This window comes from Watersipora subatra, chromosome 1, assembly GCF_963576615.1.
Source record: "Watersipora subatra chromosome 1, tzWatSuba1.1, whole genome shotgun sequence".
NCBI lineage: Eukaryota > Metazoa > Bryozoa > Gymnolaemata > Cheilostomatida > Watersiporidae > Watersipora > Watersipora subatra.
Genome location: NC_088708.1, coordinates 9,870,446 through 9,895,977, shown reverse-complemented (window position 1 = coordinate 9,895,977; position 25,532 = coordinate 9,870,446). Strand labels below are relative to the sequence as shown.

The 25,532-nt window shown below is 37.2% G+C and overlaps 1 protein-coding gene across 2 annotated transcripts in view; it reads left to right on the top strand.

Annotated features, from left to right (window-relative positions):
• The window catches only part of LOC137385995 (centlein-like), a 31,624-nt gene extending 6,104 nt beyond the window's left edge, over positions 1 to 25,520 (top strand). The window contains exons 5-28 of one of the 2 annotated variants that reach the window (XM_068072675.1): positions 1,526 to 1,668; positions 1,911 to 2,074; positions 6,103 to 6,200; positions 6,313 to 6,475; positions 9,087 to 9,170; positions 9,652 to 9,785; positions 12,001 to 12,184; positions 12,474 to 12,595; positions 13,523 to 13,651; positions 15,808 to 15,908; positions 16,901 to 16,995; positions 18,207 to 18,382; positions 19,146 to 19,423; positions 19,684 to 19,815; positions 19,998 to 20,251; positions 20,562 to 20,684; positions 20,797 to 20,894; positions 21,004 to 21,172; positions 21,451 to 21,571; positions 22,634 to 22,794; positions 24,049 to 24,267; positions 24,369 to 24,440; positions 24,667 to 24,816; positions 25,381 to 25,466. In XM_068072675.1, the coding sequence (XP_067928776.1) occupies positions 1,526 to 1,668; positions 1,911 to 2,074; positions 6,103 to 6,200; positions 6,313 to 6,475; positions 9,087 to 9,170; positions 9,652 to 9,785; positions 12,001 to 12,184; positions 12,474 to 12,595; positions 13,523 to 13,651; positions 15,808 to 15,908; positions 16,901 to 16,995; positions 18,207 to 18,382; positions 19,146 to 19,423; positions 19,684 to 19,815; positions 19,998 to 20,251; positions 20,562 to 20,684; positions 20,797 to 20,894; positions 21,004 to 21,172; positions 21,451 to 21,571; positions 22,634 to 22,794; positions 24,049 to 24,267; positions 24,369 to 24,440; positions 24,667 to 24,795 (3,349 nt within the window). In that variant the 3' untranslated portion in view covers positions 24,796 to 24,816; positions 25,381 to 25,466. Of the gene's footprint in view, positions 1 to 1,525; positions 1,669 to 1,910; positions 2,075 to 6,102; positions 6,201 to 6,312; positions 6,476 to 9,086; positions 9,171 to 9,651; positions 9,786 to 12,000; positions 12,185 to 12,473; positions 12,596 to 13,522; positions 13,652 to 15,807; positions 15,909 to 16,900; positions 16,996 to 18,206; positions 18,383 to 19,145; positions 19,424 to 19,683; positions 19,816 to 19,997; positions 20,252 to 20,561; positions 20,685 to 20,796; positions 20,895 to 21,003; positions 21,173 to 21,450; positions 21,572 to 22,633; positions 22,795 to 24,048; positions 24,268 to 24,368; positions 24,441 to 24,666; positions 24,817 to 25,380 lie in introns of both variants that reach the window. The other variant, XM_068072753.1, reaches the window with a different exon arrangement.
• The last annotated feature ends 12 nt before the right edge of the window (positions 25,521 to 25,532 follow it).

The window sequence follows — 25,532 nt, the reverse complement described above, 5'->3', positions numbered from 1 at the left end:
TTAAAAACTGTGCTAAACAAACACAATGATATCGGGCTACTATTTAACTATGCGAAGAATGTACCATAAGTTAAACTTTAAAGCATTTATGCAGAATTTTATGCCATCTTCCAGTAGTCATTACACATTTGTTAACACAAGAGCAAGAGCTAAACACAGAATTCAAATGATGTTTTTGCTATAGAACCCGACCATTACTTCAGAATAGCACTAGGAAAAAAACTAGTGAACACTAGTTTTTTTGAAAACTACAAACACCACATGTGGACAAGTAATGCATCCAAATCTTTGAGGAAGTTTAATTATCAGGTTTAAAGATGTTAAAAATTAACTGACAGCGCAAATCTCTTTGTACTAACAGCAGCAGATAACCTCCGATTAAAACAAATCTGGCCATGGTGCCACTTTAATCACACCTATTCACCACATGCTGCTTGAGATGATGTTTGAAGATTCTGTAAGGTGTAACAATGAAGCCTGTATTTAAGTTATCATACACTATCTAAAGCTGATCTTGGGACACATCTTTTAACGACCGATATTAAGGAGATTTGTGCAATATTCTGAAGAAGATTGCTTGTTAATAATTGATGCAAGAAATTGTTAGTGTCGTTCAGAGAATATATGTAGGGCAGGAATCTGGTACACGTTTTGTTAAGTGTTACTGCCTTGATTATTCCAAAGAATGGTTTAATTTATGCAATATCAATTTTGATTACATTAGCTATTGTTATTAACCGTAATAAGTTGTAAGGAAATTGTTATCCTCCTACAGGCTGTTACATTGGTTGCTTGCTTTTGATAAGCACCTAGCACTTTGATGTGTCTGATACTCAAATACTTGGAAACATTCTTTGGGATGTCCTGGAAGCCTCAGTATGTCTTGTTTTGTTGATTGTCATGTCAGCCTCTCCTGGCCATCATTACCGAGGTGGATCCATCGTCAGTCAAGATGTGTTGGTCATTATTGGACTTTTTTAATGAATACAATTTTCCGCAATAATCAAAAGGTAAGTTTTTTTCGCCATACACTCACCATTTGATTACTATAGCGGGAGCCGGTCTGTTTGTCCAAAGCCATGGTTGGAGGTTGGAAAAAAGTTGTGTCATACAGGATTCAAAACCGCGACAACGAGCTTCAAGAGGTGATTGGGTGACAACTGCACCAATCATTTCACTTCCATGTTTTAGAATTATTATGCACATACTTATTCTCCGTGCTTTATTGGCACACCTGACCATCTCTTACTCCACACCAGACTGCCAGGGCACTGGTCTTGTATAAAAACAGTGTTATTTGAATATTTTCTCTTGTCATCTTAAAGAACTAGTCTCTATATATATAGTTTGCTGGATTTGATTGATATTCGAGGAATCATTTGGTAGAACTGCAATGTGACACTCGTGCAACTTTCGGAGAGCACCATCATTACTACAATAATTTTATGATATTCATCAGTTCAAACAACTTCCTTCTCTAAAATGTTCAGATATTTGGCTTCTCAAGGATGCTGTTTATTCACAGGCGTCTGGAATGTCAGGATGAGTTGGCGCAGCGCCAGACAGAGGTAGTACGAACTACTGAGCAAATGTCCGAGCTAAGGCGGCAAGTGGAAATGGAACGGGCAGAACATATCAAAAGACATGAGGAACTTTTGTCTTCAATAGGTATGGCAATGAATAAAATGTTGATAGGCGCTACATGTATAGGATGCTCTACATGTATAGGATGCTCGTATTTAATAGACTGCACCCTGCTGATAGGTAGTATATTGTATGAGACTAAATTACTTAGCTCTGTGGGTGTTTGAGTAAAAGATGATTTTGCTATGCTCACACTGCACATGATTGTAGTGCAGCCATGGATATGTCTAGTCATATAGGTGCAATGTTAATGTATTCAACTGCAGATGAGCTAACAAGCACCTGCCAGAGATTGAAAGAGGAACTGTCTAGATCTGGAGATGACAGAGATAGGCTGACCGCTCAACTGGAGACTTCCGATGAGGAGAAGAGAGTGCTGACAGATTCTATGAAAGCCTTAAGCAGCCGTCTTGATGTGGTCACTGATAAGGTAGTTTTGGTACAGCCATATGATGTGTCATGATGACGATGTCATTGCCGACTTCTATCGGGTTTGCCGATTTGTTAGGTGTGAGTTTTATGCATCATTTATGTAATATGTGTTGAGTGTAGTTTTTAGCCATTTATATTCTTGCTTTTTTGGGGAACTATAGGAAACAATCACTTGGCTTCTTTGAACATTTTTATAATGCAAGCGTTTCAAGTAAAACATACAAACTCATTCACCCGTATTCAGGCATGCTCATCGGTAGAATGGCCAATCCATCAAGTGCTGATAATAATGTCAAATGAATAATCTTAATACATTGAAAAAGTTTTGATACCACTTTTAAACTTTTAGAATAAAAAACTTTTAGCGCCCATGGGTCTAAAAGTTTATCATTATTTGGGCGAAATGCAACACGTAAAAGTTTTGATCTGCTAAAAAACTTGTTTGGATGCTAACATCAGCTAGTTCAGGAGTACAGTATAGTAAAGAGGAGTTGAGGTCAGAAGACACTGTGGAAGGTATCAGACAGCCATAAGAAGATTAAATCGTTTCAAATGAAAACAACAATCAGAACGCAACTGGCCAAGCAAACGATGCAAATATTTTTGCCTCAAAAATGTTAACTTTTGTTTTTGCATGTATATTATAAGTATGGTTTGTTTATGTCACTTGTATTTAAATATATATTTGTAGCATTTAATAGATTACTATTATATAACTTAAAATTTTTTAGATTTATAGCATATTATTTAATGGCATTCGTACAGTTATCTTATCTCGGTTTACAATGGATCGACGCTATCACTCCTTTTCTATTGCACATAAAAAGCTAGTTTTGGGTGCAAATCGTAGCAGACATATCAATGATTGCAATGAGATTTTATGCAACACTGTTAAATATAGTTATAAATTAAAAATCAAATAAAAAATTGAAAGCTCTAATTGCAAAGGAGGGCACAGGCATTAATATCGTCGCAGGTTAATTGCAAGCAATAGATATTAACTGGTAGAGATATTTTTCGGTTTCCCAATGCATATTTATTTAGAGATCTATGACAAGTTGGAGGTAAGTTAACAGATTTCTTACATCTAAAAGGGTTAATGTCACTCTACAAGAAGGAGAGCGCAAAATATAGGTGACATTCGCTTCACCTGTAAATTGGTTAAATTTATCTTCCCAAAATTCTGCTAAGCTATTTGAAAACTACACCGCCACCCTCTATTTGAACGCCATCTCCAATTTACTGCCACTATAATAGGGGAAGGGTTGAAATGCGCCATGGCATTCAAATAGAGGTTTTATGGCAATTATAATGTAGGTAAGCTTGACGCAGATTCCACAAATGCCAAAAGTCTGTGCTGTATTTATACACCTGCATTAACTTTCGCTGGGTAGTTATAGAATTGCGTACACCAATCAGTTTGTGCGTACTTCTTATGCCTCACACATGCAAGAAATTCTTCCTTCACAATTAGGAAATATGAAAAATAGCCCGTGAAAATTTTCAATTTTCAGAAGTCATTTGTTAAAAATCTATTAACACATGCTCAGCCTTTATCAATAAGGGTGTTGAACGGACAATTTTTAGATTATCCAGTTAAAAAACGAGTGGTTTTTCATATAATTATACAGCGTCGCAGCTGTTTCCAGTTATATATTGCAAAGATCACGAATCTTCTTGTCCATTTTCGTCACTCGAAAATGTTAATAAAAATGGTATTTGGTTGAAATCACACAAAAAGGCTGTAATCTGTAATAATCTGTAATCTGCCCAATCTGTAATTTTATTTGCTGCTGTTAATGCCGCTGTTAATGCTATGAAACTTGCTGCTGTCAGTTAATCTTTATAGCACTCCTCTCCTGTATATCAGATCATCTAGTTGCTCTTGATGATTGCTTGTCTATCTAATCAATTTGACCTTTAAATAACAAACAAGGGTACTGCTATTATAGAGCTGTCTGTAGGCATGATATCTTCTCAACTACAAGTGTCCCTGACCAGTTTAGCTGTCAACAAGGACATTCTTTACTTGTACTGGTTGATAGTATCACTGTAAGTTACTGGCTCCTAAAAGCTATAGTGCCTTTCTGTATTCTGTACTTATTACCTGAAACTGTTATAGCCACATTGGTTGAAACGTGATATTTTGTTCTGGGATTAAACAAATTATGCCAAGGCGAGAGGTTTGACAGTTTTAGCCCTCTGTGATTTTTTCATCTTTTTGGTATCTCTCCAAAAAATCATCAACAATGTTACTTGGCTCTCCTAGTTAGTACATTAGAAAACAGGGAGCTTTTTGTTACTTCGTCTCGTAACGCCTCTCCAACTTCAAAGGTGGTTTTTATTTTTAATGTGTTATCTCATTGTGTTAGCTGAATTCTTTTTTATTCCTGCTTTCTGTTACTGAGAATTATTTTTTAATTCTTTGTTTGCAAAAAACTTATACAGTCCCAAAAATTTGTAGAAACTTCAATTTTTATGAAAAAATAATATTAGTATGAGAGAGGGATTTTCTGTAGTTTTCCTCAGTTTTATTCATTTTAAGCAGGTCCCATATGTATGTATCATGGTTGTTTTATTCTTCCTTTTTACCCACAATAAATATTGATCAGATATACCCATTTTTAATTATTCAGAAATAGCCCTTCTTTAAAACATGCGCACTAGTCTGCCAAGAACTACGCCTTTTTACAACTGCTTTCGTGTCGGATATAATTTGCTAAAGTTTGAGTTAAAATCCATTCTGCAGTCTTTTTATGTAGGTAAGACCTTAATATAAATACTTGTGTTAGAACTTTTGAAATGGAATACTTTTGACAGACCTTTTGTTAATTATATATGATACTTTTGTTTTTGTTTAATGAAGAGTAATATGGTAAATAAACTCATTTTAACAATTGCTTAATTTTTTCATTCAAATTAATGAATGAGGAAGCAAGTGACTTACATAATTAGAGTGGCAGATGGCTCATAACATAAGCTGTCGTAAGGTATCATCTCATTGGTGGGTCATGCGTTTTGGCGTTGTCAAGTTTGAGTGGAGTTATTTCAACTTAAATAGAATTTGTCAACTATGGAAATTGCATCCTCTCTGTGAGAAGGGAGTTATGTTAAATTTGAACTTCTGTAGGGTTTTATTGTGTTAGGGGAGTATAATTCTGAAAGACTTACTGAGTGCTTGCTTGCTCTGGAATAGAATAAATAGGTCGCTGATGGCCATTCTATACATGAACAGTTTCACTGCTGCATCAGCTATGTTCATCCATGTTCATTACTTCCAGGAGATGGCATATATATCATGTGGTAATACTTCTCAAGGAATTCATCATGATTTTGGCAAGGATTCACATTGGACATACAATTCAGAAAAATTTGCATCCATCATGCATCGTATTTCAATTGACACACATTTTTGTGTATTAACAGTTTTTACATTGCGTTTTTTTATTCGTCCTATCGAGACTTCTTGGTGACTCCGTGGGTCCGCACGCAGCAGTATTCATATCACGGTTAACAAGACTCCATCTTAGTTATCTCAGAGCTTATAAAACCAAAAACAACCTCAAATAGTTCCCATAATTGTGTAAGAAGCACATCTTTTGGGCAGTGCTTACTGGTCAACTTGGTCAAGAGAAGGTAGCGCAAATATTATCTGGTTATTTACTTTGTTTAACCTCCCCCTGATGATAGATGAGCCGTACTCAGAACTCAGTAGCTTGTCATAATCATCAACAGCATAGGCAGACGAGACTAGTGAGTCATGGTTAAAATATGTAGATATGCAGCTGGTGCGTCTTCCTGTAGTTGACCATTTGGGTTGTAGGAGTTGATGAGAGAAAGATTCAGGTTTGCTTGATTTAATTCTTCTAAATTGAATGTTTTTTCAGGTTAGTTTTTTGGTCTCTAAAAATACTAAGCTTGAGCGGAGTTCATTACTCGAAGTAGCTTTAATTTTCTGAAATGATGATTATAGGCTTGAGTTGGGGCAAGTACGTTCATGTCTAACAACGTTCCTTTGCGTTGCAGGAAGGAAAACTCACTGAGCTCGGCAGGAAGTATGAGTCACAACTCAAAAAGATCACCAATGAATTAAAAAGCAAAAGTAGAGAGCTTGATGTGGCGCGGTAAGGGGATGCCTCTGAAATGCACTGTTGGTGAGCTGGTGTTATGCTGCCATACAGTTGAATGATTTGTGGGAAACACCATCTAGATGTAACTTGCTATCGTGTTATGTAGCCGGGAGCTTCGAGATCTCTGGGAGACACATCATCAATGCGAGGCAAATGCCCGGCAGAGGGAGTCCATAATTAGACAACTCGAGGAGTTGCAACAAAATACAGAGAAAATGCTGCGAGAATGCGAGGGAGCACATATACAGCAAACAGATCAGCAAGACAAGGTGCTTAGCTGTCTATGTCTGTAATATTCTGTTTTCGTAAAATGGCATTTCTGTAGCCACATAGACATACATCCTAATTTTGGTATACCTGTTGGCAAATGACTGACATCTGTCAGGTGCCCAAATGCGTGGATCATATTTGTAAAAAGTACGTGTATTTGCATAAGGTCAAACTTACACACAAAATTTTGTAGATTTCATCAGAAAGTATTTATAATTTTCTATCATTCGCGATTGTTTTTTTATTTTATGTTGATCTGACTGCCAGGATGTTTCAAGATTAAAATCGATAAAACTAGACCGGGCTTTAAACGCTCGGTAAAAAATACGTGCAAAACGACGTCAGTAGTTATCGTTGAGATAGTTGATATCGGCTGATTGCGTTCAAGTTGAATTAGTTGAATTCAAGTGCAATTATAGACATCATAATCGGACTTTCGCTTGATTTGAGTGGTTTAATCTCGATCATGTTTTGCTGATTTTAATCGTGAAGCATCCTGGCAATCAGATCACCTCAAACATCAAAACAATCACAAACGATAGCAAAAATATTGATACTCTCTGATAAAATTTACTAAAATTTTGTGCAAGTTAATCTGAATTATAGATAGATAAAAGGTTTATTGCATGAATACATAGTAAATTTGGCCAATGCTTGTAATTACACATCGGAAACTCTACTCGCTAAATTGATTCGTTCCTGAAGCAAAATTTTCTAAAGTAGAAACACATTTTACCATATAAATGCCCTAATCCATACCCAAACCCCCACAAAAGTCTGACATAATAAATGTATAAATCATAAATAATGGTTAAAGCCTGTAACAAATACATATTAGAGTTCGATTGTTACTACATAATAAGTAGTATATATAAGATTGTTACTAAGTAGAAAATGTACACCCAAAAATGAAAGAACAGAAATAACAAATGAAAACTACGAATAATATGTTTGTTTACCTTTGGTGTTGGCCGACTTATCAAGGCTAGGGCCATTTACTGAATTTCACTAGCAACTGATTCTGAGAGGCATTTTTGGTACTTGCGGGAAAAGCGGGCCAATAGGATGGCAGTAAGTTGCTGAGCATCAGCTAATGGCAAATTAGCTCAGGTGCTCCACTTTTGAACTGAGCTGCCTATCCACTTAAACGGCCAGCAGCGCGTTTCATACTACGAGCAATATTTCTAAGAACAGACCTTTCTTCATTTGAAAACCTTTGCAAGCAGAGTTTCTGCTGCATATTTAAAGCACAAGTTTCCATTAATCAAAAAAAATATTAGAATCAGTGACACTACATTATTACTATAGACAACAGTCTAAACTGCATCAACTCATGTCTAATGTTGGCAGTAAGAACGGTTCTGTGTTATTCACACGGCTTACTTAAATTTAAAGGTTGACTTGAAACTAAATTCACATTACAGTTATTTGGTATCAAAAAGTTCACCATTTCTTATTCTGCTGTGTTTCAAGTGCAAAATATGTAGAAATTTGATTACAAACTCTTAAAAGCTCAAGAACAAACAGTTATCACGAAAATGGCTGTAGGTTGGAATACCTCTATTTTGATGACATATTCAACTCGACGTGGTTATTGTTTTGATACGTGATGTTATCACGTGAAATGAAAGGCCAATAAAAGGCTCAATATAAAACACTTCGAGTTTTACCGGAAAGCCCTCATCAAATATAGATGCTCGCTACTTTACAGTTATGTTTCAGCTTGGTCTAATCATCTATTCATAATCTGATTATGTGACCCATATTTCTCGCCAAATAGCACGAACAATTTCTGCAGCATTTTTCGACCATCACAGGTGACCAATAGGCTCCTCATGTTTATCAGATGATGATATGCACCCCTTTGAGCTAAGGTTAAAAAATTTAACTAAATTCTTATGCTAGGTTTTGAGATATCAGTGCTCAAAGTGACAGCATTACAATGATAATGAAATAAATGCATAAGGACAATAGACATGGTTTTATTGAATACGTGAAGTTTATTTGTGAAAATATTTTGACGAATGAGGTTGCATCAAAGTGTAAACAGAAGCACATCGTATTCAACTACGTCCTATTTGAGGCGTTTTGAGAGGATTCCAACCTACAGTGTTTTCGTGATGGGTGCGATTAACTGTTCGTTTTTGAGCTTTTAAGAGCTTGTAATCGCATTTTCACATATTTTGAGCCCACAACACAGCAGAGTAAGACATGGTGAACCATTTGATAACAAATAATCGTAATGTAAATTTTGTTTCAAGTCAACCTTTAAAGGTTACTTTTGTATGTAATTTGTAATTTGCATGTATGTTATTTGTAGCAGCAGTAATAGGGTGTTGCACCTATTAGCTATAAAGAATATTTCAATATCTGATATTATACATTGTACTTGCATATTTTATTATGTTATCGGTGGAGTATAAATGCAACAGTTGCTTATATTAACAATCTGAGCTTGTGAATGTCTCTAAAGAGGCTGGAACATTTTATTTCAACAGTATTTTTGTACCTCAGCCACCAACTCCGCGACATAGTCATAGCCACATACACCAAATCAGAATATGTTGATAATCACGTGCATGAAGTGGATGGGTATGGGTATGATTTTAGATTAACAGTAAAATTGATGAGGAGCTGGCTTTCTTCCGGCAAAAGGAACTTGATCAATCGAAAAAGATTCACTCTTTAGAAGAGGTAAATTGACAGCACAGCTGAAATCCATTTCTCCATATAACCTGATATTTGATCAGACTAGGGTATGTGGTTTATAATCTTCAGTGGGTCCATGCATCCTACCGTATCATCATACCAGGGTATAGCATGTGGCTTCAGGGTATCATATGTGGTTCAGTGGTCTTTGCATTCTATGATGCCATCAGACCAGATTGTTCACGTACTGAGGAGGGATAAAACCACAACTACCCACAGTTTCCTTTTATAAGCTGACGTTGATAATCAGATTTACTCCTAGTGGTCAATTCCTATTGGTCAATTTAAGGCTAGTTATACTCTCATTTTTGAACATTCCTAGTTTTTGTTGAGACGCTGTGTGGCTCATCTTCAGTATGGCCAGTGAACATATGATGATGGTAATGCTGCAGTTCTATAGCCCAGACTGATAATTGCAACATTTTGTGTGTTTGTGTGTGAAATGCTAGCCCGCGATCTTCCACAGATGTTGAGGGTGTATGAGGAAAGGGATGGGAAGAGACACTTTTCTACTGGGAGTGAGAAACGTCTGCAGCACCAGCTAGATTGTCTTACGCAGAAGAATGAAGAGCTGTGGGACAAACTCCAAGATAAGAACAGGTATTGTTGATATGTAACAGCAGCTTCTCTTACTTCTGCACTTCATTTTTTGTAAAATCACGGTTAACAACTGAGTGGATAAGACTGTCATCAAAGTGAATATTGTGAGCTAACTAAGTACACAGGCAGTGTGTTTGCAACATTGCTGCTCACGTTCTACATGCTGTACAGTTTTGACCACCGGTTATCTACTTTCCATTCATGTAGTCTTTTTGCGCTTGCTTTCATTGCACTCCAATATTTTATCTCCGGTGTCAAACTATACGAAATGAGCACAAGTGTAGCTTACAGGTTGTAGTGTGATGCAAGTTTTACTATCCAAACTAGTAGGCATATTCTGTAGCTTAGGTATAAATGTATGTCAATTGCTAAACAAAGTGGTAGGTATATCATGTAAATGAGAGATATGTCAATCGCTACACAATATGGTAGGTATATTCTGTAAAAAGACTTTTCAGGAGTTCTGCATTCATTATAAGTACATCTAAAGGTAGGTAGGTATTAACTAACAGTGGGTATAACTAACACCAACACTGTGGGTATAATGCGGATGCAAATGCATCCATATGTTAAGCGTATCAGTACCTCATGTTGGAGGGAAGCATTCTCCTCTGTGGCCATCCATTAATAAGGTTCTAGTTGATGATAGCATGCTGGGGAGAGAAAGAAATGAGGCTGATGAAATGAGGCTGGATAAATGAATTCATGAAACAAAATAGTTGCTCATGATCCAGTCTCCGGGTTTGCCTTTGTGAAGATACCTCTCACTGTCTACACCTTCAGGCTAATCCAACTCAGTACTTCATATTTGCAGTGTGGTGTATAATATATCCTGCTCGAGTTACAACAACAAATATAGACGAATGTTATGTTTAGCTTTTTAGTTTGTGCTGTTTCACACAAGATTAGACTGCTTGACCCTTAGACTTCTATCTACAACAATAAGTTTTTTATTCATCTCTGGAAGACCATAGTACATTACCCCTCAATATTAATTTTATTAGAGTTCCATCACCTTGTATATTTCTACATAATGCTGAATGATTATTTGATAGTCAGCATAAGAGACACGTAAAAAGAGAGACATAACTTTTGCAAATATTTGTTTTAACATTGAAAGTATGTTCCAACATACACCATTTGAAGTTTCCTAACATATTGCATATATATATATAGGTCAGTATATATGTGTGTAGTTCTCTGTCGGTTAATTTGGTTCTGTGGTGATCAAACTATATTAAACAGAGCTTCATTCTTCGCATATTTAGTTTTAAAATTTTGTATCCACAAAAGACTATAGCGAGTAGGGGTATTGATAGAAAAAAGACCATGCTATTCTTAGAACTAAGATGAGCAGTTATAGAGAAGCAATTCCTTGAGAACCAGTGGAGCCATCGAGTAGATCAAAATGAAGTGATGAGAAACAAGTGATGAGGACCTCTTAAAATGAATAAGAGTGGAAAATGATATAAAAACTGAAAATAAAATAAAAAAGTGTCGAGAATAAAAGTGAAAATATAAATAATCTACATTAATTTAAAGTTCAACTGGTCTAAATTAGAATAAGTCCGTACCTCTATCAACACCTCTACCAACTCACTGTCTGTCTGATGCATCTTCAAGATTACACTTTAATTCGCTTATAATTTTTTTTGTAAATGCTGAATAGTAATAAACATCGTTTTACTGATTGTTGCTTTTGTTAATTTAGTTTCTTACATATAGTTTACCTAGTTTAGCATAATATGTTTGTTTTAATGCTGCACACTATAACCTGATGTATTCATTGTCAAGCTTTTTAAGCTTTGAAAATTCTTGCAAAATACAATGTATGCCTATAAGAATATTGGCTCCAAAATACAAGTTTCGACAGTCGAAGTAAATACTGTAACATCAACTTTTCAAGAAGATGTTTTACTGCACTGGTAACTTTGTGAGTAACTGAAAAATTATAGCAATGCTCATAGATTTGTGACCGCTTGTGATTGGCTAGTATTTCTAGTCTGCGCTCTATCTGATTGTCACACGGCTCTGTGCTGCTTAATAGTCTAGTATTGATGCTGGATTGCTCGACTGAGGAACTGTTTGTACACTGACATCAGTTTTGCAAAATATTTTCAGACAAGTTGAACACACAAATCATACTAGTTTAAACATAGTAAATGACTCATGGTTTTATTTACTGGTTTATTGGTAAGCTGGTCTGTGTTTTTAGAGTGATAGAGCGATTAAGTAGCACTCCAGACTACAATTATATTGCTGGTCCCGAAGTTAGGAGTGGAAAAAGGGGCCACACAAGGTCAAAGTCAGAATCAGGGCTGACTGAGGAGGATGCGGTAAAGAGATGTCAGCAAGCCGAGGCCAAATTAGAGCAAACAGAAATTCGACTCCAGCTAAAAGTTTGTTTCTGCTATGTTACTTGAGTGCATGACCTTGGGCTATATCACACTATGTTACTCGAGTGCATGGCCTTGGGCTATATCACACTATACATTATACGGTGGAGTACTGCAGTGTTACGTGACATAGTGGAGTACTGCAGTGTTACGTGACATAGTATAGTACCTCTGTGTTACATTGAGGAGTAACTGTGCGTTATATTACATATTGGGGTACCATGCCCGTCACAGTTCTCTGTTAGGGAATGTATAGCCAGCTGCCATGACCTGTTATTAATCCTCTATTCAGGAGACACAGTTGGAGGCGCTAAAACAAGCCCATCAGCGGAGATTAGATAGGTTAAAGAACCTCCTTACAAGTTATAAGTTAGTGAGAGAGCAACTAAAGGTGGCAGAGGATGAGCTTGGCAGGTCAGCATTTCATACGTTATGTACTTTTATCATGTTTAGTTTGAGGAGGTCTGCCAGTCTCTAGGTGCACTGGTATAAAGCTTTAAACAGGATGTTTTTAACACTTCAAGCGTGCCAATGATCTAGATGCAGGTGTTGTAGCGATTTGGCCATTTTTTCTGTTTTCTAAATTTATCTTTAAGAGCTGTGGGACAAACTCCAAGATAAGAACAGGTATTGTTGATATGTAACAGCAGCTTCTCTTACTTCTGCACTTCATTTTTTGTAAAATCACGGTTAACAACTGAGTGGATAAGACTGTCATCAAAGTGAATATTGTGAGCTAACTAAGTACACAGGCAGTGTGTTTGCAACATTGCTGCTCACGTTCTACATGCTGTACAGTTTTGACCACCGGTTATCTACTTTCCATTCATGTAGTCTTTTTGCGCTTGCTTTCATTGCACTCCAATATTTTATCTCCGGTGTCAAACTATACGAAATGAGCACAAGTGTAGCTTACAGGTTGTAGTGTGATGCAAGTTTTACTATCCAAACTAGTAGGCATATTCTGTAGCTTAGGTATAAATGTATGTCAATTGCTAAACAAAGTGGTAGGTATATCATGTAAATGAGAGATATATATCTGTAGACTGATCTATGTTATCTGTAGACTTGTATGTATGTTATCTGTAGACTTGTATATATGCTATCTGTAGACTTGTATGTATGTTATCTGTAGAGTTGTATGTATGTTATCTGTAGAGTTGTATGTATGCTATCTGTAGACTTGTATGTATGTTATGGTGTCTCATATTGGTTCAGCTTTAATATAGCTGATCACAAGAAAAGTTTCTATTGTTGTTAGAGCATCAAACTGATTACAGTTGAAATAGACTAAGAAAACTCGCGGTCTATCGTCCACCCAAGTGGATATCTATTTTGTAGACCACCCAAGAAAAGGCAGCACAAGTTAAAAAGACCAAACAAGAAAGAGCTACAGCAGGAGGACACCGAGGCTGCCTGGAATGAGCTGAGATATGTTAGAAATGAAAATAAGAACCTTCATGTTATCAAGTATGTTCAGAGTTGTAGTACGCTTGACCTTGACTTTCATATAACCCTTCACAGTGCGTCTGTCATGACATGCTAAGTGTAGCAGCTCAATGTTCTATTGGTGAGTTGAGCATCATTGGTCCATAAGGTCTGTTAGACTTAGTGGGAATATAAAACCATTTTTATGAAGGTTTACATCCTTACCAAAAGCAATGAGTGACTTTCAATACAGCCCAAATGAAGTAAATTACCTAAATAGCTATGATGGTGTGATTACATACATCCAACAGAGGATGTGCTATCTATATTCATGTTATTCATATTAAAATCGGTGTAGCTTTTCAATTTGTGTAGATTTACTGTTACCAGTGTAACTGGTATCTGTTTTTCTATACCTGTGCCAGGCTGGTCAAAAATAATACTTTAATATTTTTAATAATTGTATATCTAATACCTAATATTTAATATTTAATACATACAGTACTTTCTGTTATTTATCATACTATTGAATATATGACTGATCTCTCGATGCCAACATTCTGTTAAAAATGTCTTTTTTTAAATAATAGAAGAGTGAACTGTAGCATTCTCTGTAGTCAAACCATATTTATCAATGTTTTTCATGTTGTCATGTACTTGTCACTTATAAGAGCTCTAGATCATTCTTGCTTTAGCTTAGTGATGTGTGCGGTGTTTATCACGAAACCCACTTTATGCATTGCACAGCAATGAAATGTCTGTTAAATTTTTGAAGGTTTGTAATACATAGTCTAACAATCCTTTTTATTACTTTTGGTTCGTTTTCTTTTTTCACTTGATTAAAAAAGATCTAAAAGCTATAATTTTATTTTGTTTATGATAGTATACGGTGCCTTTGTACACAATAACATCACTGAATAACACCATCTACCTTTAACATAAACATAAATAGCTCCGCTAGTTCCTCTCAATTACTTACATAACACTTTTTAGCACCCTCTGGTCAAGGTAGCTGTTAGTATAGCAAAGTATTATTGTATATAAAACGAGGTATATTACACGGTTAATATTTGTAGAGGCAAATACTAGCACTGTTATTCTCTGCCATCTCTACAAGGTCTGCCCTGAACTGTATGTTATCTGTAGACTTGCATGTATATTATCTGTAGACTTGTATGTATGTTATCTGTAGACTTGTATGTATGTTATCTGTAGACTTGTATGTAGGTTTTCTGTAGACTTGTATGTATGCTATCTGTAGACTTGTATGTATATTATCTGTAGACTTGTATGTATGTTATCTGTAGACTTGTATGTATGTTTTCTGCAGACTTGTATGTATGTTATCTGTAGAGTTGTATGTATGTTATCTGTAGACTTGTATGTATGTTATCTGTAGACTTGTATGTATATTATCTGTAGACTTGTATGTATGTTATTTGTAGACTTGTATGTATGTTATCTGTAGACTTGTATATATGCTATCTGTAGACTTGTATGTATGTTATGGTGTCTCATATTGGTTCAGCTTTAATATAGCTGATCACAAGAAAAGTTTCTATTGTTGTTAGAGCATCAAACTGATTACAGTTGAAATAGACTCCTATATCATATTTAGCCCTGAGGGTTAATGCAAGGACTACTCATTAGACTGTGGTCTAGTAGCCCTGAGGGTTAATGCAAGGACTACTCATTAGACTGTGGTCCAGTAGCCCTGAGGGTTAATGCAAGGACTACTCGTTAGACTGTGATCTAGTAGCCCTGAGAGTTAATACAAGGACTACTCATTTGACTGTGGTCTAGTAGCCCTGAGGGTTAATACAAGGACTACTCATTAGACTGTGGTCAGTAGCCCTGAGGGTTAATGCAAGGACTACTCATTAGACTGTGGTCCAGTAGCCCTGAGGGTTAATGCAAGGACTACTCGTTAGACTGTGATCTAGTAGCCCTGAGGGTTAATGCAAGGACTACTCGTTAGACTGTGATCTAGTAGCCCTGAGGATTAATGCTAGGACTACTCATTAGACTGTGATCTAGTAGCCCTGAGGGTTAATACAAGGACTACTCATTAGACTGTGATCTAGTAGCTCTGAGGGTTAATGCAAGGACTACTCATTAGACTAAGGTCCAGTAGCCCTGAGGGTTAATGCAAGGACTACTCGTTAGACTGTGGTCTAGCGAATGACTATGTACTCTAGGATGAACCTGGAAGAGCAAGTTGATGACATGTCAGTGAAGGCCAGTGAGGATGCTTCCAACATTCACTCATTGCAGATAGAGGCTGAGACTCTCCGGGAAGGCAAGTCTAGCCCTGATAGTAATACCTGTGCAAAAACATGACCTGTTTGTGGATGTTGGAAGCAGGAGACTGTTTAATGAATGCGAATGAATTAAATATTGCTAAAACCTTATATTTGCTACCCTACAGGATGAAATTATTCAATGGATTTAATAATTCGTGAATTCGCGTACAATAAAATCCGCGAATTATCAAAATCCGCCAATAATTAGTTTTATTTTTAACACAAGGGAGAATAACTACTACCTTAAATTAAAAACTAGTCGCTAAGCGGAGTTAGTAAACGTAGCTGAGTTCCAAACTCTTTTAAAATCATCGCCGAGGCTTTGAGTTAAGCCCATTGCCAATGCCTCACACTTCTTTACAAAACTATTCAAGGTTGTCACAAGTTATTCTGAATTCGGCATGGCATCGTCATCGCAAAAATCTTTCCTGCCGTTCTTTATGTTGAAGAAACTCATAACTTACCACAAGTTGTTGGTTCACCAAAGGCCTCCAAATCAATGAATATTCATGAAAACCTCTGGATGCAGCCAGAAAATTATAGCTTATCGACATAAATTTCCCAGTTAAATAGAAACCTAAACACGTGGTATAAGCATGTGAAGGTTTTACTCTATTGCTAGCTGTATTCATGAATTAATCTATTTGCGAATGTGTTCATCCGCGAATGAATTAGTTCACGAATATGCATGAAAAGACAGTTTTCGCGAAATTTAACTCTGCGAATAATTTCATCATGTTCAACATTTCATCTGTACAGATTGATCAAATTTTACAGTATAATAACAGCAGCGAGGTTGGGCATTGCCCAAATTTTTTTAACAGTTTCGTGAGTGCCAAAAGTCATAAATTTATAAATCTCTTACCTCGTATATCTCATAGAATAGCGGAACTTAAGACAGGCCATGATATCGGTCTTCGGCTTTTCAATGAGTGTGCTGTAGTTTATGTACCAGGAGGCACAATCTGACTGTCTTCTGTCTGTTTAGAGCTTAGATTTGTGAGGAGGCAGGGGAGAGGCTCTCGTACAACAAGCACACCAAATAAACAACTACAAGAGGATTTGTCTCAGCTTCACGCTAAGGTAAGGCAAACACATCTCCTTGTCATACTTTATTATCTTGTGCAAAGTGCTAAATATGCAGTTCTTTGTTCTAGCAAAACAAATCGCTGGTATCTGTGGCGAGACTTTGTGTTGCCTTCATGGATAGTGTCTATCTATGCCTATGTGCATGTATGTCTATTTGCTAGGAATTAATCGCTGTCATATTTGCAGCATCTCTGTGTTGTTATTGACCAATCCTAATGTACACTGATGAATTACTTGTGACAGTTTCATTTCAGACTCCTGACCTGTTTGGAAATAGTGGTTTGTTTAGAATGCACAAAGCTGTTCAGTGCCAAGGATGCAATACTAGAACTTGACCTCAAATATACATAGTTACCTTTAGCTTTGATCATTACCGAATCAGCTGCAGACATGTAGGCCAATGCCTTCCATTTACCGAGGGCGAATTCAGCCCAACCTTAATTTTTGAATGTCTCAGATATTGAAAAAATCAAATTTCGAATAACACTTTTTAAATTATTGTTCTTTGGATGCCAAACAAAAGTTCGAGCCTTGAACACACCTGGGCCAGGCTGAAGAAACCCGATGTTACAACTTCGTTGCCAACTGACTATATCTTTCCCTTGTTATATTTACTATTTAACAGTTGCATGCAAGTGTTTTCATTGTGGTTTACAAAATACTGACTGTAATTTGAGTTTTAGTACTCCGGTGTATTATATTGTTTTTATTATTTGTAGAGTAAAACAAATAAGCTCTTTCTAGTTTACACAAAACTCTGAAGAAGTTAGTTTGAGGTGCTAGCTGCTACGGTTGTGACAATACATTCGTAGTGCGAGCCCACCTATTAATAGAGCCTTTGTGAGAAATTCAGAGTGCTTTATAATATTACCTGCCATTTTAATACACAGTTTATGGTATGAAATAATGCAAAACTGCTCAAGCCATTTTAGAGTTTATGAATGAGTTGAAATTATTTGCATCATTTGTAATGGATAAAATTGTTGTAGAATTATAACAACTCGCTCCAACACGCTTATGAAATAGATTGAAAGAAAGTAAATGCCCTACAAAGAATGCTTGTATAAATATCGTAAAATTTTCCCCATGAATATCTTTCTAAATAAGATTACTATTTTACATTTTCTAGCCAATCACCAGCCTTTCGCATCGTAGCATATCTCCTAGCATCTTTTTCCTTTTTACACACAGTCGACCTTTTTCAGCTTGCTTCTTTCCAATCAGTCGTGGAGTCGCAGCAGGAACGGTTAGAGGTGCTGAGCAGAGACAACACAGTGCTGGCTGAAGAGAAGCGGACACTGAAATTTGAAATCAATACTTTGAAAAAGCACCTACACTCCCAGCAGAGGGAAACTAATGATATGCGACACGTCATCAGCAGGTGTGAAATTTCTGTGATGTCATTGCGTAGGTGTTTCTGGAGTTGTCTTCTCATTCTAAAGCGTCTCCCGATATATGTAATTTGATATATGATATATGTAATTTCCAGCTTTACTGTTCAATTCTCAACTGAGAATTCACATGTTTTATGTTAACTATATTACAGTGGACTTAATATTGAGTAGATAAAGTTGGAGAGATAAGCTTCAGTAGTTGTGTAAATTTTATTGTGGTGATGAATGTTTGAACCAATTAATTAATGCAGAGAATTAATGCATTATCACTAGGGCATAACATTGCCGGTATGGTTTTATAAACATTTTCAAGTCACGAAAATAGACAAAAATGTTTGTGACATTTGCAAAATGTCGATCAAAAATAGCTGCTACGCAATATAATCATATTAAAATTCCAAAAATGAAAATTAATATTGTATAGGGAGCCTAGGCAATATATTCCACCATTTCATTGTTTATTACTGCAAGGTGTTAACTGCTGGCATGCATTGTGAGAGGATAACTCTTACTCAGTATTTCCTGTAAATTGAGACATAGTACTTGGGCTGTAAAGTAATAACTTTATGTGATTGTCATAATTGTAGTATCTACACTTAATGTAGACAAGTGGGGCTGATCATGACCTAGATGTAGAATGGTCCTGCAAGATGACATAGTTAGTATAATAGTTTTGAAGGAGTGTGTGTTGTTGGACCATGCATCCTGCTGGTTATATACATGTATGTGCTCACTGGGCTACCTTAACAGGCTGAAGAGGGTTGCCCGGCGGAGTCAGAATGCACAGAGAGTCCAAGAGACTGCGTACGAGACTCGAGTAGCTCAAAGATATGATGAAGTCCTCAAGAACTCTATGCATAATCTGAATGCTGTAATTGAAAGAAGGACGCCTTCTCCGAATCATTCTCCTGCCCTAGTAGAAGAGGTGGAGGAGCGTTACGCGGCTGACCCGGAGCAGGAACAGGAGTTCAAGAGTGAAACAATGAGTGAACTTGGCTCAGTCGAATACCCTGAACCTCCGCACTCAGGTACAACAAGTATATGAGTCTTTGTATAATATTCTGGTGTTACTCGGGTGCTTTCGCAGCATCTCCTGCTCTATGTAATATTCTAGTAAACCATTGCCTAGTCAGCAAAACTAGCTAGTAGAAAGTATGACTGTGCAAGCATTTCCTTCACTCCTTTAATTCGTAACTTTCAGGTACCTTAAGATGCACGTCGAGCTCAAATCAGCATGTGTTTGTTGTTTTGGCATCACTCAACTAATTCTTCTGACTACTTTGTGCAGCTGTAAGCCTGGGAGAGCTCATCGCACGCCGGGCTGCTAAGGCAGAAGTGGAGGACCATGGCTGTCAGACCTCTCCACGACTTATGCATTCTACAAGATCAGCTAGATCACTGCCTGCCTCTTCAGTGAGATGTACGTCAAATTTTATCATCCGTTTGCTGCCTTTTTTACAGCTCTAAATATTATTCTCTCTCAAAAGCTTCCATGACTTCATGATAAGTGCATAAGCACTAGAAGAGCCATGCGATATGAGCACTGATGGATGCTTTTCATTTTGTATTTTATCTTGCCAAAGAGTAGAGTTATGCTTGCAGCTCGAGACATGGGTACCTGCACTTTGCCGTACAAGCGCCGTTCTGTCAAATCGCGAGTGAGGAGCATGGCCTTCACGCAGGTATCAAGTTTACGACAGCGCCTGATCAGCTTGCAGCTTAAGGTGAAGACGTTGACAGAGACGAGGGATGAAATGAAGAAAGAAGCTGAGGAGTTGTTGGCTACCTGCGACCGACTGCACTCTCAAATCAACATTGCTGATACCAAACTGATTAATCAGAGGACGACTATACAGGTGATTCCATTCCAAAGGCGCATCGTCATGGAAACCTTTTCACACTCAGTGTTTACTGCCGGTCTTCAAATTAGGAAAATTTTTGTATAAGTCTAGGAATTAATGATAATCTCCATTTAGTCAGCTTGCAAGTTCTGGTGCTGCCTACTATCAATTAACACTTTTATGTTTCACTTGTTTCCTTCTTACTGATCCATACTGATGCTTGTCCGTCGTTATCTGATGAGTGCTCTGTCCTGATCTCCTGGTTGTGTATTGTTTTGTCTCTTATGAAATGTCCTAGTTAGTCTTAACTTCTTGTGTCTTATAGGATCTAGAGATCAAGCTAAATAGTGCGAATGCTAGAATCTTAGACTTGGGGTCTGTGGTTGAGCAGAGTGTCCCTAAACAAGAAGCAGACCAAGAGCGGCGACAACTGGAACAGAAGCTTAGAGTATGTCATGTTTTTGATAGTAAAATGAGTTAGCCAATGAAGGTTAAGGGAGTTAACAGCGGCTCACATGTAATATATTACATGAAAACCACTGCACAATTCTACTTTCTAGACAGCATTGCAAGACCTGAGTAGGAGATGTACAGAACACAAACAGTGCAAATCAGATCTGAGTGAGACCAAAGACACAAACACCGAATTGAGCAACAAGTGAGTGTTTGGCTACATAAGCTACATTCTCCCTTCCATCTAGTATTGCTATGTACAACTAGTAAAACTGTTTAGATACAGTTTTATAATGACCGGCATACTTATCCAGGGTGTCACGTTTAGAAAGGGACGTGGCACAGAAAAGAAACCTGTTAGATGAACTGAGATTAAAGCTAAAGCTAGCAAAGGATACAGCTAGTACAGATCTTCAAATGTTGGAGAGTAAGACAGAAGAGGTTGAAAGAATCAGAGCTATTTCCATCCAGAATAAGACGACAGTAAGTTGTGATAACCCCGTTAGTTCTAGTTTAATGATGCTCTGATACATACCAGCTATCCGCGAGTGCTAGTTACTTCTACTCCTTGCATATCATGTTGTTACACTGAATCTACACCTAGCTTCATGTATAGTGATGCTATTAAGGCAACATACCCCTCTTCTTTGATTCAGCTTTTTTAAACTGCCCTTTGCCTGTAACTCACTGGTTTATTCCACATTTGACTGCTCATGATGCACTCCTTCCCTTCTGTCACTAGTTGTTTTCTTTTGTTCTAGATCGATTCTTTGAAGAATAGCATCAAAGCATTAACTAAGGAAAAGAAATCTTTTGAGGCGAAGTATAAAGAGAGTCAGCAGGCAGCTAGTAAGAAGGAAAAAGAGTTATCAGCATGTCAAGGTCAGTGAGTAATCATTGAAGCCGAGTCTTTGACTTGCTAATCCACGATATGTAAAGTTTGGCAATTTTGAACAGCCTTGAACGAGTGACATGAACTAGAGTAGTATTTCTTTGTGATGATTTCTTTAATTCCGTAGTTGCATGATTTCACTGCTTTTGCATGCTGCAAAATAATATTAGTATTAAGCCACTTGTGAATAGTGTAAAGATAGTATAATTATATCAGGTATTGGTCTAAACATATTGATAGACGCAGACCATCCACTTATTGTGTGTTTCTGTATACAAGGGCTAAGATAGCAATATGCTGGGGAGGCTTCTGACTAACAAATTTGGAGATAATGTACTAGGATGAAAACAGTATGAACACATGCTAACTTTTTACTCTATATTTGTTTGGGAACAAATCACATCACCTGCTGTTATATCTATGGCGATATTGGATTGCATCACCTGCTGTCGTATCTATAGTATTATTGAAATGACACCTGTAGCTGTTTATATCTATGGTTTTGTTGGAATCACATCTGTAGCTGTATATAACTGTGGTTTTGTTGGAATCACATCTGTAGCTGTATATATCTATGGTTTGAATCACATCTGTAGCTGTATGTATCTAAGGTGCTGTTTCATTACATAAATACATGAAAATCTGTTGTGTATCTACGGTATCACTTGAAACACAGTATTTGCTGCGTTTTGTCTTTAGTATCACTGGAATTTCAAATTGATTTCATGTTATCATAGATCTATGTAAAGATGTAGCTAACAAGAAACACATTGTACTTTGCACAAAGTGAAGATTCTAAGTATTTGAAACTTTAGAAGCTGCATTTGATTTGTCCCAAACAAAAGGATTATCTCCATATTATTATTATGTGGAGGTAGTCCGTTTTTTTATTGTCTTTTTGACACAGGTATTATCTACCTCGATATGGTTGCAGAAAAAGTGTGAGTTTATGGCACCAATCAGCATTCTGTTTTCATCAAGCAAGTTGAGGCTCATCTGTATGATTCATATAGCTATTGGAGAGATTTGACTAGCTGCATTTCTCTCTACAGCTCACGTGCAGTCGCTGCAGCAGGAAATGGATAGCCTGCAAGAGACAGCAAGGGAGCAACTTGTCACCCTCGCAGCGCAAGGAGAGAATGCTGTCGGCGTAGCTCAAGCACAGCTTGTCAAAGCCCACCAGCTCATTGAGCAGTTTCAGTTGTTTGTGAAGGTGTGTTAGTCAGTCAGTTCTGTGTCAGGGCTCCAGTAATCGTGCTCACTTGAAATGTATCAATGGTGGTTCAAGTGTAGAAGAGTGTACAATTTTGAAGCCACCTATTTGAGCTGTTGAAATTGCGGATTGAAGGTAAATGGTCATGATTACCAAGATGTCCAGGGCATGCGGGCAGACAATCTCGTTTTAATTCTGCCTACTGTATATGAATGGATGTACGTCTCTTTCATTTCAAATATTTTTCTGGAGTTTCTCCATCTTGTTTAAGAAATTTTTTGATGAAACAGGTTAGAGTGCTTATGGTATTTCTATATGCTAGATACATTGACATTCCTACATAGACACCTTTAATTTAGTTTCTGATTATAATATGTCCAACAAATGAGGGCTACAAATTTGTTGAAAAAGTTTCGATAGAAGCTTGAAGGTGTAGTTTTGCACCCACAATTTTTTTATTTAAAGGCACTGCTCTGAAAACTCTGTCATATTGATAAACTCTTTGATTTGTAAATGTTGCAATCCATGCAGTCAAACCTCTTATTTTGTTTTGCAGATAGTTGGCAATTTCGCAATCAATGCTCCATTGTTAATCATTTTTAACCAAAAGAGCATTGTGAAAATAATAATGTGTAATCTTGTATTTTTAGCTGACCTACAGATACAATTAATTCTTTGATTTAGGCTTATATAAACCCTTGCATACGCTGATGTAACATTGCATAGTCAGTGGTTCTTGAATGAACTATTGAGCGAATGTGAGCTGAAGAAAGCAAGATAAGATTCGATTTCAGGTCAATTTTGAAGATGTTTGAAAATTGTAGTATTCTCTTCTTACAATATTTAAGCTCTTTTCTCATCTTCTTTTAGCAATTATTTCAAGACGCTCTAAGATTTACTTATGACAGTGCTCATCATTAAGCATGTTTTGTCTGATGACTGGGGCACAATCGGTGAGCAAGTGACTGGGGCACAATCGGTGAGCAAGTGACTGGGGCACAATCGGTGAGCAAGTGACTGGGGCACAATCGGTGAGCAAGTGACTGGGGCACAATCGGTGAGCAAGTGACTGGGGCACAATCGGTGAGCAAGTGACTGGGGCACAATCGGTGAGCAAGTGACTGGGGCACAATCGGTGAGCAAGTGACTGGGGCACAATCGGTGAGCAAGTGACTGGGGCACAATCGGTGAGCAAGTGACTGGGGCACAATCGGTGAGCAAGTTACAATTCAATTTGGAAACTTGATTTTATAGAACTTATCTGATGCACTAATTGCTAAAGAAGAGATGTGCAGGGTGGAGCGACAAAAGCAAGTTAGAGAGGAGAAATTAAGGGCTAAGAGGGAATGCAGTCGGAAAGTCCATAGCGATGCTTTGAATAGTGCTAAGAAACGGGCTCAAGAGATACTTGATCTCTCATCAGCTGACATCGATGACCTCCTCAACTCAGATACTGACAGTGACAGTGAGGAGGTCTGTATCGTTTTTTGCTCCTGAAACATTTTCCCTGGTATTAAGTTTTTTTGTACAAAAACGTCTGGCCTTGGTCGAATATTCTTTGACCATTGTTTCAGTCTTACTCCAGCTATTGGAAAAGGGAGAACAGCAGATGGGTGAAAAAATGGGAGAAAGCGCTATCTAGCCAGGTATGAAAGTCACATACTCAATATTAAACACTAATCTTCTCTATGCCCTTTGTATGCCTGGCTTTAATTGATTTGTGACATGACGCTAAACCATTGAATTTTACGATATGACTGAGCTTAAACCACTTTCTACCATAACGCATCATGCACTTGTTCAGCCATGCTAGGTGTTTGTAAATGCGACATGCTTCATACTGTCACCAACACAAAGGTGTTTTACATAAAGCAATGCGGAGCTTACACTATATCAGCCGATATAGTGAGGGAAGTAGTGAACTATCTATACAGCACAGCCCCTTGCGCCATTGCAATTCACAAATGTGAGCATGGCTTTTTCTGTCCTAGTAGGATTTAGGAATCATCTCTTATTATTTAGGTGCGTTCAATTTAAAAACCTATTCAAGTTGGTTTTTGTAGGATTGGGTTCTTTCTCGTTGAATTCCATGTAAAAATGGTTTGTTTTTAAGTATTCTGCTGATTTAGGTTCACCAACAACTAATTTAGAGCTATGAGACACACTTACATATGATGGTCTAGTTTTGAATAATGATTTTGTGATGCTGGTCACAATTCTCTACAGCATCAAGTAAAATGAATAACCGCTGCTGCTGACTTCAGTGTTCAACATGACTGACAAGAAAGGCTCCAACAGACTTTTTTTGTACTGCCATTTCACGTGTTTGATTTGGTTGATCATATGTCCATTACTGGACCCGCTTTGAATAATAACTCACCCAAAAAACGAAGGGAAGCTCTGATTAAAATATCAATACTATAATAATATTGAATTCTTGTTGAAAACCTTTTAATCGCACGAAAACTCTATATCGCTCACTCATCACATGATACTAAATTTTACATTCCTTAGTAATTCTTAAAACCCTATGTATGTCTTGTGTTTAGTTTGTGTTCTTTTAGGTAATCCTTGTTGCTTTTGTAGAATTTTGTGACAAAGGTCACCGATCTGTTCCTTGAAAAACTGGATGACATCCACAACATGGCTAGGTGATAGTATGAAAGCTCCATGAGGTTCAAATTCTCCTTTTTGCTGCAGCTAGCTGTGTGCTTTTGTATTCCTAAGACGGTTTGCGT